We start from the raw sequence: 17,547 nt of genomic DNA, 5'->3' as shown, positions 1-17,547 counted from the left end.
ATAATAGTCTGTAGTTCAAACCGATCCGCCTTTAGATTTTCGGGATGTTGTCTTACAAACTCCGCTCTAGCGCAGCTGCCGTCTACCACAGAGATGAGTGGCTGCTATGGGCGGATCCAGAACAAATAGACGTCTTAACCATGTACAGTAGCTCAAACAGGCGATTCAGGAGGTGTTCAGAACCACTCAAATGTCGCCTGCGCCGAATTGGGACGGATACGATTAATTTGTAAATCAGGAAGTGCTGGAGAAAATGTGCATCGGTTTTAACATAGGCCTACAAAGATGCCATGAATGCGCATTACAATGCATCATAGACTAACCTACATCAATTATTTCTGAGCAGATTGGATATACAGTTTATTACCCAGGTCTGCATGACAATAGCCAAAACAGATCTGGAACCAGGCTAATGCAGCAACGTATAGCACCTACAGCAGTGACGCACACTAATGAGACGCACACTCTAAAGCCTCAAAAGGTAACTACATATGGGAGAAGTCCCAGGAAGACGTAATGTTGGCCTGTGTACCGCGCACGCGTAATTATCAATTCAGAACCATGGACAGTTACCTCGAGTCATTGCGAAAGAAATACAGAAGCGTCTAGCCGCACCTGGACAGAACCGCACCTGTAGTGACTGCCATGATGTTTCCACATGCTATGGTTCCATGTACCCTTTCCCCAAGAATGTTGAATTGTAAACTGATAGGGAATACATATGAAGATTATTGAAACCACTTCTCCAGATGTCATTGGTATTCACGCACGCACACACAGGCCACATATGCACGCCCACACACACGCGCGCACGCGCGCACACACGCACGCACGCACGCACACACACACACACACACACACAATAAGCTCTGTGCCAAAATGAAGGACCATAAACCTACCACATGGCCTCTTGGGCCTTACCTTGGTCTCATTGTAATTCCACTCCTCCAATTGCGTGTCTCGCCAACCTCCCAGTCATCACCTACCCTATGTTTGGAGCACCATCTATTGGTTCATACTGGCTAAGACAACTGTCCCTTCAAATAATAATTTCAAAATATACTAGCCTTGGCTTTATTGTTATTGATTAATGTGCTGTTAGTACATGATATTGCTGCTCTTTGCTGGAATGATAACGACATGTTGTTTTAATTGCCAGCCAGTGAAATGTAATGGAGGGGAAGGCACAAGGCAGTCTGGAATAGATATTCTCCGACAAAAAATTATATATATTTTATAAAAACATTTATTTAAACTATAGGCTATGTCATATGCCAGAAAAGGCCTTGCCACCCCTCTGAGCGTGGTTCCTCTCTAGGGTTCTTCCTAGGGAGGTTATCCCTTCGTTCCGCAACTAGCCATTTAAATTAACATTTCTATAACACATTTGACTTTTACTTAGCCATCTGTAACAGTAAAAGTAAAAGTAATAATACAAATAATTTTTTTTTAAATTTAAATGGATAGTTGCGGGACGAAGCTTCCTGGCCACTGTGCTTCTGCTTCTGCATTGCTTTCTTTTGGGGATTTAGGCCGGGTATCTGTAAAGCAATTTGTGACAACTGCTGATTTAGACTACAAATTAGGATCTTTATTAGAGTTATGCCATAAAAAAATCACTGGTCCACATTGTCAGGCCATGGTGGAACGGTTTTACGCTCGGTAAGGCGAGATCATTATGGGCGAGACCGATTAACGGATCCGTACCCGGAAGTGGGTGGTTGAGTCACTGACTGGTTACCACCGCATAGATACTGCCTGCTGGGATGAGGCAGATAACCGGAGAATCGCAGAGATTGCTAGAAATGTGAGAAACCGAAAATCTGAGGCACAACTAATCACACTATTGGCCCAACACACGGCGCTGCCGTATAATTACCGAGGCATAAACGTTAGAACGAACACGTCGCCAAAATGATGGAAGAGATACCGGTAGATAGATTTCAGGTGCCGAGCGCTGTCCAGGGAGAGATGCAGCCGCTTGTAAGTGGAATGTCTTTTTTTCCTTGTGATTATAAATTAATGCATAGGCTAATATATTCTGTTCCTATATTATGAGACTAAGCTAGCCTACTACGCGTTTGACGCCATAAATGTTGCCTATAATGGATTGTTGAATTTAGATATTGGCCTGGTGTTATTTTGAAGCATTTTTTTTGCTCTCTGATGAAGGGAACACATGTCGCATTAATCTTGGTAGGCAACCATAAGGTCAATAAAAGAATATGCCTGGCTTTATGGCGATGAGAAGCGAATTTAGAGAAGACCTTGATCAATAGGCTATCTGTTTTTTAAGAGATTGAGATGGTGAGCTGCGTAGTGTTCATCCGTGATGCCTACACCCTCTCAGAGCCATATCTGCTCTGGGGACAAGCATAGGCCTGTGAGGCAAAGGCCAGCTTTAACACTGTCACTGCAAAAATTCTAAGTAGTTGATTGGAATGTATGTGACAGATGATGTTATTATTGAATTGTAGGCTATTACTGAACATCACAAAGCAATCGGGTAGCCTATCAGAGCAACTAAGGCCTAGCTGATGTTCGATTAATTCATCATGCAGAGACTGCGTGGAGCGGTACCCTCCACGACAGCATATGTCGTATTTAACTCTGAATCAAACCCACTGGTTCGCATCAGATACTGTTAGGCGTATAGTGCTGTGTCTCGTCAGTAGGCCTTCTTAGTTTGCTGTACAGAGTTCGTTTCTCAGGGCCCTGGGGTATAGTTGAACCTACTGAAGGGCCTGTCTGTATCCGCGCTGGCATAGCTTTTGGGAGCTATGAGTGAAATGTGCATCATGGGAGTCGATGAATGGACTGTGTGCAATGAAGATGTGACTACCTGACAACCTTTGATGTGTGTGTGTGTGCATATGGGCTTGTATTTATTAGCCTAAACAATGTCATAAACATCCCAGAACATATGTATGGGAGTCATCTCTCTCTCTCTCTCTCTCTCTCTCTCTCTCTCTCTCTCTCTCTCTCTCTCTCTCTCTCTCTCTCTCTCTCTCTCTCTCTCTCTAGGACCCTGCATCATCCTCAGCTTCTTCTGAGGCAGACTTAGACACAAGGGAGGGGGAGCCAGTCACTATTAACTACAAGCCCTCTCCTCTGCAGATGAAGATAGGTGAGTGTAAGAAGGATCAGCAAAACCTACTGCCTGCGTGTTTATTTCAGCACCTTGGACAGGGGTTACATGACTGGAGAGCAATACAAAGACATGGGGAGGAATACACGATAGAAAGGTGCAATACAAAGGCTAGGTGTAGTGGAGTCGAGGCTCAATCATTCCCAAAACCATATTACTAAAATTAAAAGCATCAATATAAACACATTGACACATCTCATTGTGATGTCCAGTCTGTAAAATCATTGAATGACTCAAGAGTAGAAAGGATCATTTCCAGGTAGCATCTGTTAGGTAGTAAATTTAGCAATTTTGGAGTAAGTCATGTCTTTGATGACCAATCCCTCCTCATGATATCCTTTCAACAAATATGTTCCCATAACATATGCGAAGAGGGAGGGACTCCTATTTTTTGGATGGCCCTGGTCCCACAGATTTCCGCCCCAAGCCCCAGACGTTCTGGTATATCAAAACCTCAAACTAGCCGGCTGCAGCCATTAGCCCGATGTATGTTTTCCTCCATACATCTGTGCATGATGCAACATTAAGATTGTAAAACATTTATTAGAATATGTTGTGTATTTTTTATTGGGAACGTTTTGCCCACAAGTGCAACACATCACCCACAGATTTGGATACTGGGTCGTTCCACCAATTCAGTGCCTTTTTAGAAGTGTAACTTTATTTAAAAAACACATTTTCCCATCTCAAGAGTTTAAATTTGAAAAAATCTATAGTAAGTGCCTATTAAGTGCCAAATAACGTAACAGGGTTGACCATAACAGGGTTGATCATTTCATCTTAAATCAGCCATAAATTCCCTTGTGACAGGGGGAACGGAAGCTTGTTTTGTGCAACAGGGAGTGCCAATTGAATGCTAGCATCACAACAAATTGGACATTTAAAAAATATTTCTAGCCTGTCTATCTCAAGTTTCATGTTTATATTGTCACGTGCAGAAGTACAGTGAAATGCCTTTCTTGCAAGCTCTTTCCCAACAATGCAGTAATCAAAATCAGTAGTACTATAAAAAAAAGTAAAGTAGAACGAAAAAACATGAGAAATAAAACTAACAAGAACACGAGAAAGTAAGTAAGCTATATACAGGGCAGTGGTGTGAAAAGTACCCAATTTTCATACTTGAGTAAAAGTAAAGATACCTTAATAGAAAATGACTCAAGTAAAAGTGAAAGTCACCCAGTAAAATACTACTTGAGTAAAAGTCTAAAAGTATTTGGTTTTAAATGTACATAAGTATCAAAAGTAAATGTAATTGCTAAAATATACTTAAGTATCAAAAGTAAATGTATAAATCATTTCAAATTCCTTATATTAAGCAAACCAGACAGCATCATTTTCTTGTTTTAAAAATGTACGGATAGCCAGGGGCACTCCAACATTCAGACATAATTTACAAACAAAGCATGTGTTTAATGAATCCGCCAGATCAGAGGTAGTAGGGATGACCAGGGATGTTCTCTTGATAAGTGCATGAATTGGAGCGTTTTCCTGTCATGCTAAGCATTCAAAATGTAATGAGTACTTTTGGGTGTCAGGGAAAATGTATGGAGTAAAAAGTACAATATCTTCATTAGGAATGAAGTGAAGTAAAAGTAGTCAAAAATATAATTAGTAAAGTAAAGTACAGATACCCCAAAAAACTACTTAAGTAGTACTTTAAAGTATTTTTACTTAAGTACTTTACACCACTGATACAGGGTCAGTTCCAGGGTCAGTACCAATACCATATTTACAATGTGCAGGGATACTGGAGTGGTAAGGGTAGATATGTATAGGGGTAAGGTGACTAGGCATCAGGATATTTGATAAACAGATTAGCAGCAGCGTATATGATGATTGTTTGAGTGTGTGTGCATGTGTGTAGAGTCAGTATAAATGTGTGTGCGTGTTATGTGTGTGTGAGCAAATTAAGTGTGTGTGTGTTGGAGTGTCAGTGTGAGTAAGTGTTTAGAGTCCTGTGAGTATGTAGAGTCATTGCAAAACATTTTAGAAAATAGAACGGTCAATGCAGATAGTCCATGTAGCCATTTTGGTAGCTATTTAGCAGTATTATGGCTTGGGGATAGAAGATGTTCAGGAGGCTGTTGGTGTCAGACTTGTTGCTCCGGTACCGCTTGCCATGCGTAAGCAGAGAGAACAGTCTATAGCTTGGGTGGCTGGAGTCTTCAAAAAAATGTCGGGCCTCCCTTTCACACCGCCTGATATACACTACATGGCCAAAATTAATGGATTAGGCTATTTCAGCCACACCCGTTGCTGACAGGTGTATAAAATCGAGCACACAGCCATGCAATCTCCATAGACAAACATTGGTAGTAGAATGGCCTTACTGAAGAGCTCAGTGACTTTCAACGTGGCACCGTCATAGGATGCCACCTTTCCAACAAGTCAGTTCGTCAAATTTCTGCCCTGCTAGAGCTACCCCGGTCAACTGTAAGTGCTGTTATTGTGAAGTGGAAACGTCTAGGAGCAACAACGGCTCAGCCACGAAGTGGTAGGCCACACAAGCTCACAGAACGGGACCGCAGAGTGCTGAAGCACGTAGCGCGTAAAAATCGTCTGTCCTCGGTTGCAACAGTCAATACCGAGTTCCAAACTGCCTCTGGAAGCAACGTCAGCACAAGAACTGTTCGTCGGAAGCTTCATGAAATGGGTTTCCATGGCCGAGCAGCCGCACACAAGCCTACGATCACCATGCGCAATGCCAAGTGTCGGCTGGAGTGGTGTAAAGCTCGCTGCCATTGGACTCCGGAGCAGTGGAAACACGTTCTCTGAAGTGAAGAATCACGCTTCACCATCTGGCAGTCCGACGTACGAATCTGGGTTTGGTGGATGCCAGGAAAACGCTACCTGCCCCAATGCATAGTGCCAACTGTAAAGTTTGGTGGAGGAGGAATAATGGTCGGGGGCTGTTTTTCATGGTTTGGACTAGGCCCCTTAGTTCCAGTGAAGGGAAATCTTAACGCTACAGCATACAATGACATTATAGATGATTCTGTGCTTCCAACCTTGTGGCAACAGTTTGGGGAAGGCCCTTTCCTGTTTCAGCATGAAAATGCCCCTGTGCACAAAGTGAGGTCCATACAGAAATAGTTTGTCGAAATCGGTGTGGAAGAACTTGACTAGCCTGCACAGAGTCCTGACCTCAACCCCATCAAACACCTTTGGGATGAATTGGAACGTTGACCGCGAGCCAGGCCTAATAGCCCAACATCAGTGCCCGACCTCACTAATGCTCTTGTGGCTGAATGGAAGCAAGTCCCCGCAGCAATGTTCCAACATTTACTGGAAAGCCTTCCCAGAAGAGTGGATGCTGTTATAGCAACAAAGGGGGGGCAACTCCATATTAATGCCCATGATTTTGGAATGAGATGTTCGACAAGCAGGTGTCCACATACATTTGGTCATATAGTGTATGTTAATGTGGGCTATTTTTAGCACTTTTCTGGGATTCTTGATTTTGATTGCTTTCCTGGGAGGCTTATCAGAGATAGACATGACAGTGATATTTATGTTGGAGCTGATAGTGCAGCGTGAGCTGCACACAGTGGGCTTCCTACTAGGGCAAACCGCCTCAGTGCTAACAGTATAACTCAGGTTCATAGGCACATGTTTACTGCATACAATAGCTGTAGGAGGCATTCAGGGGAGTTAGAGGGACATACATTAGGTTACTTATATTATGACTGCCAACGCCCCTGGAACAATGTACATTTGCAGCATCACTATGACAATTCAGCGACACAATGGTAGGGATTATCTGAGCAGGGCTTGGGTCACTGATAAGTCATTGTCTCAACGCAGCCTTGAAATGCGTGGACATGGTCCAGGAGCCATGTTGTTTCGGATGGACGCCGTCATTCCTGTAGAGCATCTTCTTTTTCCTGTCCTTTAGCTATAAGGTTAGGATGACACAGTACTGACTCAAAACCAGATGACAAGTTGAATGGCGTCAGGAAACTGCTCAGCTGAGAGCTGCCATGCCAGGATTGTGTCTGTGACTGTACTGTATACACTGAGTGTACAAAACATTAGGAACACCCGCTCTTTCCATGACAAAGACTGACCAGGTGAATCCAGGTGAAAGCTATGATCCCTTATTGATGTCACTTGTTAAATCCACTTCAACCAGTGAAGATGAAGGGGTTGAGACAGGTTAAAGAATGATTTATAAGGCTTGAGACAATTGAGACATGGATTGTGTATGTGTGCCATTCAGAGGGTGAATGGGCAAGTACAAAATATTTAAGTGCCTTTGAACAGGGTATGGTAGTAGGTGCCAGGCACACCGGTTTGAGTGTGTCAAGAACTGCAACGCTGCTTGGTTTTTCACACTCAACAGTTCCCTGTGTGTATCAAGAATGGTCCAGCCAACTTGACACAACTGTGGGAAGCATTGGAGTCAACATGAGCTAGAATCCATGTAGAATGCTTTCGACACCTTGTAGAGTCCATGCCCCGACGAATTGAGGCTGTTCTGAGCACGAAAGGGGGTGCAACTCAATATTAAGAAAATGTTCCTAATGTTCTGTAAACTCAGTGTATTTTTGTCCATCTTCTAATGTCACATTCTGTGATGTGCAGAGAAACAGCGCGAGCTGGCCAGGAAGGGATCAATGAAGAATGCCAATGCAGGTAGTCCAGTGAACCAGCAGCCCAAGAAGAACAATGTGATGGCCAGAACACGGTGAGAGCTGACCTCGGTCCTGACTAGGGCCTTCTCCATTTTGGCCCTTCATTCATTCTTTTTTTTCTTCATATATCCCTCTTCAACCTCTCCTGTTTCTTTCACTCACTCTCTTTTTTTTCATCCTGGTCTGCTCTACCTCTTCTTCCTTGTGTCCTCACTCTCCTGCCCATCTCTAACTCTTCCCTCTCTCTTTCACTCACTCCCTCTCTCCTCTCCACAGGCTGGTGGTGCCCAATAAGGGCTACTCCTCCTTAGACCAGAGCCCTGATGAGAAGCCCCTGGTTGCACTAGATACAGACAGGTATGTGACAACATCAATGACAGTCATACACAGACAATGGGAAATGTCCACCATCACCCTTTACTCTCAGACCTGCCAACATACTGTAGATACAGTATTTAGGTTATGGGCAGTGTGTGAGGTTAACATAAATATAAGATCAACAGTGATGACATGAATCTATGCAAATGACCATACGCTTCCATTTATGTTGCAGTGACGATGACTTCGACATGTCCAGATACTCCTCATCGGGATACTCCTCAGCCGAGGTGAGATGTGTGAGGGCCCAGGTACCTATGCACTCTGGGTAACACTACTTAAGCCCGGTAAAGATACAACAGCCGACATAAGGAGAGACTAGGCGAGACAAATCTAACCAATTTTGTGTAGAACATCTGACTAAGGACAGCTGCATTCAAATAAAACATTTTGAGACAAACTGTTGAGACGGTTTCCATGGTGATGATACCTCTTTACAATGACATAATACAACTTTGAAACAAAGTTGCCACTAGTTGTGGCAAGGTGTTGTAGCAAACGAGTATCATGAAATACATGCACCAGAAATAGGGCACACATTCTGCTAGGCTAGATAGCTAACTGCAGCAAAATACAGTCAGATCCAATATTATTGGCACCCTTGATAAAGATGAGCAAAGAATTATACAAATACTGAGCAAAATTGTATGGAAATACTACAATTGTATTCATTTATACTAATACAAATCAAATCAAATCATATTTTATTTGCCACATGCGCCGTATACAACATTACAGTGAAATGCTTACAAGCCCTTAACCAGCAATGCAGGGTTTTTTTAAAATAAAAAAGTAAAATAAAAAAAGTTAAGTAAAAAAATAAAAGCAAATAACTAAAGAGCAGCAGGAAAATAAAATAACAGTAGGGAGGCTATATACAGTGGGGAAAAAAGTATTTAGTCAGCCACCAATTGTGCAAGTTCTCCCACTTAAAAAGATGAGAGAGGCCTGTAATTTTCATCATAGGTACACGTCAATTATGACAGACAAATTGAGAAAAAAAAATCCAGAAAATCCCATTGTAGGATTTTTAATGAATTTATTTGCAAATTATGGTGGAAAATAAGTATTTGGTCACCTACAAACAAGCAAGATTTCTGGCTCTCACAGACCTGTAACTTCTTCTTTAAGAGGCTCCTCTGTCCTCCACTCGTTACCTGTATTAATGGCACCTGTTTGAACTTGTTATCAGTATAAAAGACACCTGTCCACAACCTCAAACAGTCACACTCCAAACTCCACAATGGCCAAGACCAAAGAGCTGTCAAAGGACACCAGAAACAAAATTGTAGACTTGCACCAGGCTGGGAAGACTGAATCTGCAATAGGTAAGCAGGTTGGTTTGAAGAAATCAACTGTGGGAGCAATTATTAGGAAATGGAAGACATACAAGACCACTGATAATCTCCCTCAATCTGGGGCTCCACGCAAGATCTCACCCCGTGGGGTCAAAATGATCACAAGAACGGTGAGCAAAAATCCCAGAACCACACGGGGGGACCTAGTGAATGACCTGCAGAGAGCTGGGACCAAAGTAACAAAGCCTACCATCAGTAACACACTATGCCGCCAGGGACTCAAATCCTGCAGTGCGAGACGTGTCCCCCTGCTTAAGCCAGTACATGTCCAGGCCCGTCTGAAGTGCATTTGGATGATCCAGAAGAGGATTGGGAGAATGTCATATGGTCAGATGAAACCAAAATATAACTTTTTGGTAAAAACTCAACTCGTCATGTTTGGAGGACAAAGAATGCTGAGTTGCATCCAAAGAACACCATACCTACTGTGAAGCATGGGGGTGGAAACATCATGCTTTTGGGCTGTTTTTCTGCAAAGGGACCAGGACGACTGATCCGTGTAAAGGAAATAATGAATGGGGCCATGTATCGTGAGATTTTGAGTGAAAACCTCCTTCCATCAGCAAGGGCATTGAAGATGAAACGTGGCTGGGTCTTTCAGCATGACAATGATCCCAAACACACCGCCCGGGCAACGAAGGAGTGGCTTCGTAAGAAGCATTTCAAGGTCCTGGAGTGGCCTAGCCAGTCTCCAGATCTCAACCCCATAGAAAATCTTTGGAGGGAGTTGAAAGTCTGTGTTGCCCAGCGACAGCCCCAAAACATCACTGCTCTAGAGGAGATCTGCATGGAGGAATGGGCCAAAATAATAATAATAATAATAATAAATAATAATAATAATAATAATAATAATAATAAATAATAATAATAATAATAATAATAATAATAATAATAATAATAATAATAATAATAATAATAATAATATAATAATAATAATAATAATAAATAATAATAATAATAATAATAATAATAATATAATAATAATAATAATAATAATAATAATAATATAAATAATAATAATAATAATAATAATAATAATAATAATAATAATAATATAATAATAATATGCCATTTAGCAGACGCTTTTATCCAAAGCGACTTACAGTCATGCATGCATAAATTTTTTTTGTGTATGGGTGGTCCCGGGGATCGAACCCACTACCTTGGCGTTACAAGCGCCGTGCTCTACCAGCTGAGCTACAGAGGACCACAAAATACAAGCAACAGTGTGTGAAAACCTTGTGAAGACTTACAGAAAACGTTTGACCTGTGTCATTGCCAACAAAGGGTATATAACAAAGTATTGAGAAACTTTTGTTATTGACCAAATACTTATTTTCCACCATCATTTGCCAATAAATTCATTAAAAATCCTACAATGTGATTTTCTGGAATTTTTTTTCTCATTTTGTCTGTCATAGTTGACGTGTACCTATGATGAAAATTACAGGCCTCTCTCATCTTTTTAAGTGGGAGAACTTGCACAATTGGTGGCTGACTAAATACTTTTTTTCCCCACTGTACATGGGGGAACCGGTACAGAGTAAATGTGCGGGGGCACCGGCTAGTCGAGGTAATTGAGGTAATATGTAGATGTGGGTAGAGTTAAAGTGACTACGCATAAATAATAAACAGAGTAGCAGCAGCGTAAAAGAGGGGGATGGGGTAGGGTGGGGGGGGGGGGCAGTGCAAATAGTCTGGGTAGTCATGATTAGCTGTTCAGGAGTCTTATGGCTTGGGGGTAGAAGCTGTTGAGAAGCCTTTTGGACCTAGACTTGGTGCTCCGGTACCGCTTGTCGTGCGGTAGCAGAGAGAACGGTCCATGACTAGGGTGGCTGGAGTCTTTGGCAATTTTTAGGGCCTTCCTCTGACACCGCCTGGTATAGAGGTCCTGGATGGCAGGAAGCTACCGCCTGGTATAGAGGTCCTGATTGGCAGGAAGCTTGGCCCCAGTGATGTACTGGGCCGTACGCACTACCCTCTGTAGTGCCTTTGCGGTCGGAGGCCGAGCAGTTGCCATACCAGGCGGTGATGCAACCAGTCAGGATGCTCTCGATGGTGCAGCTGTAGAACCTTTTGAGGATCTGAGGACCCATGCCAAATCTTTTCAGTCTCCTGAGGGGGAATAGGCTTTGTCGTGCCCTCTTCACGACTGTCTTGGTGTGTTGATAGTTTGTTGGTGATGTGGACATCAAGGAACTTGAAGCTCTCAACCTGTTCCACTACAGTCCTGTCGATGAGCATGGGGGCGTGCTCAGTCCTCTTTTTTTTCCTGTAGTCCACAATCATCTCCTTTGTCTTGATCACGTTGAAGGAGAGGTTGTTATACTGGCACCACACGGCCAGGTCTCTGACCTCCTCCCTATGGGCTGTCTCATCATTGTCGGTGATCAGGCCTACCACTGTTGTGTCGTCTGCAAACTTAATGATGGTGTTGGAGTCGTGCCTGGCCATACAGTCATGGCTGAACAGGGAGTACAGGAGGGGACTGAGCACGCACCCCTGAGGGGCCCCGTGTTGAGGATCAGCGTGGCAGATGTGTTGTTACCTACCCTTACCACCTGGGGGCGGCCCGTCAGGAAGTCCAGGATCCAGTTGTAGAGGGAGGTGTTTAGTCCCAGGGTCCTTAGCTTAGTGATGAGCTTTGAGGGCACTATGGTGTTGAATGCTGAGCTGTAGTCAATGAATAGCATTCCTATTAGTGTTCCTCTTGTCCAGGTGGGAAAGGGCAGTGTGGAGTGCAATATAGATTGCATCATCTGTGGATCTGTTGGGGCGGTATGCAAATTGGAGTGGGTCTAGGGTTTTGGGATAATGGTGTTGATGTGAGCCATGACCAGCCTTTCAAATCACTTCATGGCTACAGACGTGATTTCTACGTGTCGGTAGTCATTTAGGCAGGTTATCTTAGTGTCCTTGGGCACAGGGACTATGGTGGTCTGCGTGAAACATGTTGGTATTACAGACTCAGTCAGGGACATGTTGAAAATGTCAGTGAAGACACTTGCCAGTTGGTTAGCGCATGCTCGGAATACACGTCCTGGTAATCCGTCTGGCCCTGCGGCCTTGTGAATGTTGACCTGCTTAAAAGTCTTACTCACATCGGCTACGGAGAGCGTGATCACATAGTCATCCGGAACAGCTGATGCTCTCATGCATGCTTCAGTGTTGCTTGCCTCGAAGCGAGCATAGAAGTGATTTAGCTCATCTGGTAGGCTTGTGTCACTGGGCAGCTCGCGGCTGTGCTTCCCTTTGTAGTCTGTAATAGTTTTCAAGCCCTGCCACATCCGACGAGCGTCAGAGCCGGTGTAGTACGATTCAATCTTAGTCCTGTATTGACTCTTTGCCTGTTTGATGGGTCGTCAGAGGGCATAGTGGGATTTCTTTTAAGCGTCCGGGTTAGAGTCCCGCTCCTTGAAAGCGGCAGCTCTACCCTTTAGCTCAGTGCGGATGTTGCCTGTAATCCATGGCTTCTGGTTGGGGTATGTACGTACGGTCACTGTGGGGACAACGTCATCGATGCACTTATTGATGAAGCCAGTGACTGATGTGGTGTACTCCTCAATGCTATCGGAAGAATCCCGGAACATATTCCAGTCTGTGCTAGCAAAACAGTCCTGTAGCTTAGCAACTGCTCAGAAAAAGAGATTTTGTTTAACAAGTAATACAAAACATCTCTAAAAGATAGGGTTAAAAATGATTGGCACCCATGTTTTCAATACTCCAGCACCCTCCCCTTGTGAGGATAATGGCACTGAGCCTTTTTCTAAAATGTTTTATGAGATTGGAGAACACTTCGGGAGGAATCTTAAACTATTCCTCAATACAGACTCTTTCCAGATCCTTGATATCCTTCGTCTGCACTTATGGACTACCCTCTTCAATTAAACCACAGGTTTCCAATGGGGTTACAAGTCCGGAGACTGAGATGGCCATTGCAAAATGTTGATTTTGTGATCAATTAACAATTTCTTTGTGGATTTTGATGTGTGTTTAGGGTTATCAGTCTTGACAAATAGCTCTATTTTCAAGTCATATGACCATAGCACCATCTTGAGTTTGCTAAATGGCATTGGCACTTGAATTGGAACTGGTGCTATGGTCAGATGACATGAAAATAGAGTTATTTGGCCATGCATACCAGTGGTGGGTTTGGCGTCGAAAAACAGATGCATATGCAGAAAAGAACATCATACTGTAAAATATGGTGGAGATCTTTGATGTTATGGGGATATTTTGCTTCCACTGGTGCTGGGGCCCTTGTTAAGGTCAACAGCATCATGAACTTTACCAAGTATCTGGACATTTTAGGCAAAAATCTGGTTGCCTCTGCCAGGAGGCTGAAACTTGCCCACCAGTGGATCTTCCAGCAAGACAATAACCCCAAGCACACATCAAAATCCACAAAGAAATGGTTAATTGACCAAAAAATCTAAATTTTTGCAATGGCCATCTCAGTCTCCGGACATAAACCCCATTGAAAACCAGTGGTCTAAATTGAAAACGGCAGTCCATAAGCACAGATGAAGGATATCAAGGATCTTGAAAGATTATGTATGGACGAATGGTCTAAGATCCCTTCCAATGTGTTCTCCAATCTCATAAAACATTTTAGAAAATAAATAAAGAGGAGAGTGCTGGAGTATAAAAATAGGGGTGCCAATCATTTTAACCCCTGTCTTTTTTAGATTTGTTCAACAAAATGTATTTCTCTGAGCAATTGTTAGTATATTAGTATAAAATAATATCATTTTCAAAAATGTTTGAGCATATAATATAGCTCAGTATTTGTATAATTTAATTTATGCAATCTTTTTTGCTAATCTTTATCAAGGCTGCCAATAATTTTGGATCTGACTGTAGCTAGGTAGCTGTCTGCTTGGCTAGCTAGCTAACTGTTTGACTAAAACACAGAACTTCTGCGTACTGTTCTCTGATTTTCTAAACGGGACCTATCTCTTTTCAAATCTTTAGCCGACATGAGACGTTCTAAAACTAGACTGTTTAGATCAGCAAACTTTGTTCTAAAACTGCATAAAACCATCTCGTCTCGACTTTTGTATCTGTAATGGGCTTTACAGTCATGCCAAGCCATTGCCACTCACTCCCCACCACACTCACAATCTCAAGGTTCTCTCCCTTCACAAACCTAATTACAGTAAATGCGGATTACTGTTGGATAAAAATTCAGGCTACCTAATATTCATTACCCAAATATCAAACTGTCACCACAACTGACTCATTCTCCAAGCCACTTACATTACATATTTTAGCCTTATGTCTTTATCATGAAACCATTTAGCTATTGTACGAAGACTATTTCCAAAAGCCTGATATGATCACTGAAGTAGGTAGACTCCAGAAACATAGTGTTTATGGATTTCCCTGTAACAATATTACTAGCCTTAGTTAAATGATGGGTACTCCTTAAAGACTCTACTTAGCAGCCTTTTTAAGTCTATGGTAACATTTCTGCAGCCGCAGTAATGTTATTGACAGTCAACTAAACCCCCTAGTAATGTGACTGACCATCCCCTACACTCCCTAGTAACATGACTGACCATCTGCTACACCCCTTAGCAACATGACTGACCATCCGCTACAACCCTAAGCAGTGTTTGGATTAGTTACTTGAAAAGGTAATACATTACATATTACTTGTTACTTTACAATATTACTTTGTGTGGAAAGGAACGCGTTATATTACTATTTATATTATTTTGCAACAAGTCGAGATCGGATCATGGAAACACGCGCCTGGTAGAGATATGATTCTGAAAGTAACGCACGCGTTGTTTGACAAAGTAACTGTAATAATATTACCCAATTTGAAAAAAGTAACTCATTACTTTACTCCCTTGCTCATAAAAGTAATCTGATTACGTAACGCATTACTTTTGTAAACGTGTTAACCCCAACACTGCTGCTTAGTAACATGACTGACCATCCCCTACACCCCCTAGTAACATGGCTGACCATCCCCTACAGCCCTTAGTAACATGGCTGACAATCCCCTACAGCCCTTAGTAACATGGCTGACAATCCCCTACAGCCCTTAGTAACATGACTGACCATCCCCTACACCCCCTAGTAACATGGCTGACCATCCCCTACAGCCCTTAGTAACATGGCTGACAATCCCCTACAGCCCTTAGTAACATTGCTGACAATCCCCTACAGCCCTAGTAACATGTCCATATCTCCACCCTCGCAGCAAATCAACCAGGACCTGAATATCCAGCTGTTGAAGGATGGTTACCGGCTGGACGAGATCCCTGACGACGAGGACCTAGATTTGATCCCGCCCAAATCTGTCAACCCCACCTGCATGTGCTGCCAAGCCACCTCCTCCACCGCCTGTCAAATCCAGTAGCTCACACATGTGCCATGAGTTTACTCTGTCACTAGAGCAGCGACAGAGAGCATTGAGAGAATATTATAATTATATAACAACAATAATTAAGACGAGGAAAATTAGAACAAAAATACACAAACATTTTCAAATAAGACTAACAGTGATTACTTCCTCCTATGGTAGGACATGCACTTCTGTTTGTGTTTGAGGCCTCTCTGATGCCTCCTCCAGGCCAATATTGTGTTAAACAAGTGAAAATGAAAACAAATCAAGGTCAGTTGATTACAAAATCATTTTTGTGTCCCTCAGAATAAGACATATTATTGTAACAGCTGCTGATCAAAGCTGCTCTGCTTACCTGACTTTAAGCTCATATTTATTGCGTTTTATTCAGTATCTTTTTTTGGTCATGGACTTTTTATTTGAAAGATCTGTATGATTGTATGTGCTGGGGTGTTTTTTGAAGATGCATATCTGGTTATGTATATCTGGTATCTGTAATTTGGTACTGAAAGCAGGGTTGTGTAGCACCGGCCTGGTCAATACACTCATTCAGTCTACCTTCTTGCCCTCTTTCTTATCTTTTTTATTGGTTTGAGGTATTTATGGTTTTGGTTTTTAGGGATGAATGTATTGCAAAGGGATGACATGCATGATGAGCACCTACTGTAAATGGATTGGGAGATTTATCTGAATTGGCTGTTTGTTCCCACATCTTACTACTGCACACTGCTATTTTGTCCATTCTTCATTGATTTATCACTTTTGAATGTCATATTCTTGCGCATTTTAATTGGTTTGGGTTCTAAGGTGATATGCGTACATATTTCCCTAATCTGCGATGATCCTTATTCAAGAGGAAGATATAGAATTCATACTTTGCTCACCTATCATTGGACTCATTCTAGAACACAATGCTTTCCCAGCTAGATTATACAATTCACCCCCATAGAGGCCAAAGGGAACAAGTGGTTGTGTAATAAAAGTATAAGCTGACTTTAAATGCTTTTTGGATACAGCCTGTTATGACATCCTACCATGCCCCTCCCACAGTGTGTCTAACTAACCACTCCCCTATTACATCCTGCTAACAAGTCTTGATTGGCACAATCATTCTAAATAATGTCAAAGGAGCACACGCATACAGCGTCAACTAAATGAGTGGGAAGCAATTTATTTCACTCTCCTGATTGGTTGGAACGTGATCTAGTGATCATACGTATCATTAACTTTGAGCACTAATCCCTCACTGTCACCCTCACTCAAACACCCCTCAGAGTTGATTTGTGATTTAGAGTATGCCTGAAGTGAAGAACATTAAAACAAAATGTGTAAATGTATTGCCAGTCTCATGACTTTTAATGTATTTGAAAGGGATTTGCAATATATGAAGGTATGCATCTTTTTACATTTAGAGATTTTTTTTACGATTATGTTCTCATGTAGACACTTCCATTCCAGTATTTAACAATGTTATTGTTCTGTGTAGTGTATGATATCAATAAACACAAAGCCATCTGAACCTGCGTAGGGTGTCTCTAATGTCTACAGTCCTGGACATAAAAAAGTTCATTTTCCAAATTGCTTTGCTGCAGCCAGTTATTGTTAATATGACAAAAACTTGCAGGGTGATGGCAAGTACTAAGTACAGCTGTGGGGCTTGGCATGCACTCT

General features: G+C 42.3%; 1 protein-coding gene across 1 annotated transcript; it reads left to right on the top strand.

Annotated features, from left to right (window-relative positions):
- The first annotated feature begins 1,709 nt into the window (after window positions 1-1,709).
- On the top strand, window positions 1,710-17,519 carry LOC311145181 (protein FAM219A). Its single transcript, XM_084181391.1, has 6 exons — window positions 1,710-1,983; window positions 3,025-3,127; window positions 7,733-7,835; window positions 8,059-8,139; window positions 8,336-8,390; window positions 15,733-17,519. The coding sequence occupies exons 1-6, from the start codon at window positions 1,915-1,917 to the stop codon at window positions 15,889-15,891; spliced, it is 570 nt and encodes a 189-aa protein (XP_084037517.1). The 5' UTR covers window positions 1,710-1,914; the 3' UTR covers window positions 15,892-17,519.
- Window positions 17,520-17,547: the final 28 nt, after the last annotated feature.

This window comes from Coregonus lavaretus (assembly GCF_964263955.1).
Source record: "Coregonus lavaretus genome assembly, chromosome: 17".
NCBI classification, from domain to species: Eukaryota; Metazoa; Chordata; class Actinopteri; order Salmoniformes; family Salmonidae; genus Coregonus; species Coregonus lavaretus.
The sequence above is the reverse complement of the archived record's forward strand: the minus strand, read 5'-3'. Positions and strand labels throughout refer to the sequence as shown.

Bases quoted from the DNA above. Each gene is read 5' to 3' on its own strand.
- LOC311145181 (XM_084181391.1), top strand. From the start codon at position 1,915: ATGATGGAAGAGATACCGGTAGATAGATTTCAGGTGCCGAGCGCTGTC. The intron at 7,836-8,058 runs GTGAGAGCTGAC...TCCTCTCCACAG, and splicing joins AATGTGATGGCCAGAACACG to GCTGGTGGTGCCCAATAAGG. The intron at 8,391-15,732 runs GTGAGATGTGTG...CCACCCTCGCAG, and splicing joins CGGGATACTCCTCAGCCGAG to CAAATCAACCAGGACCTGAA.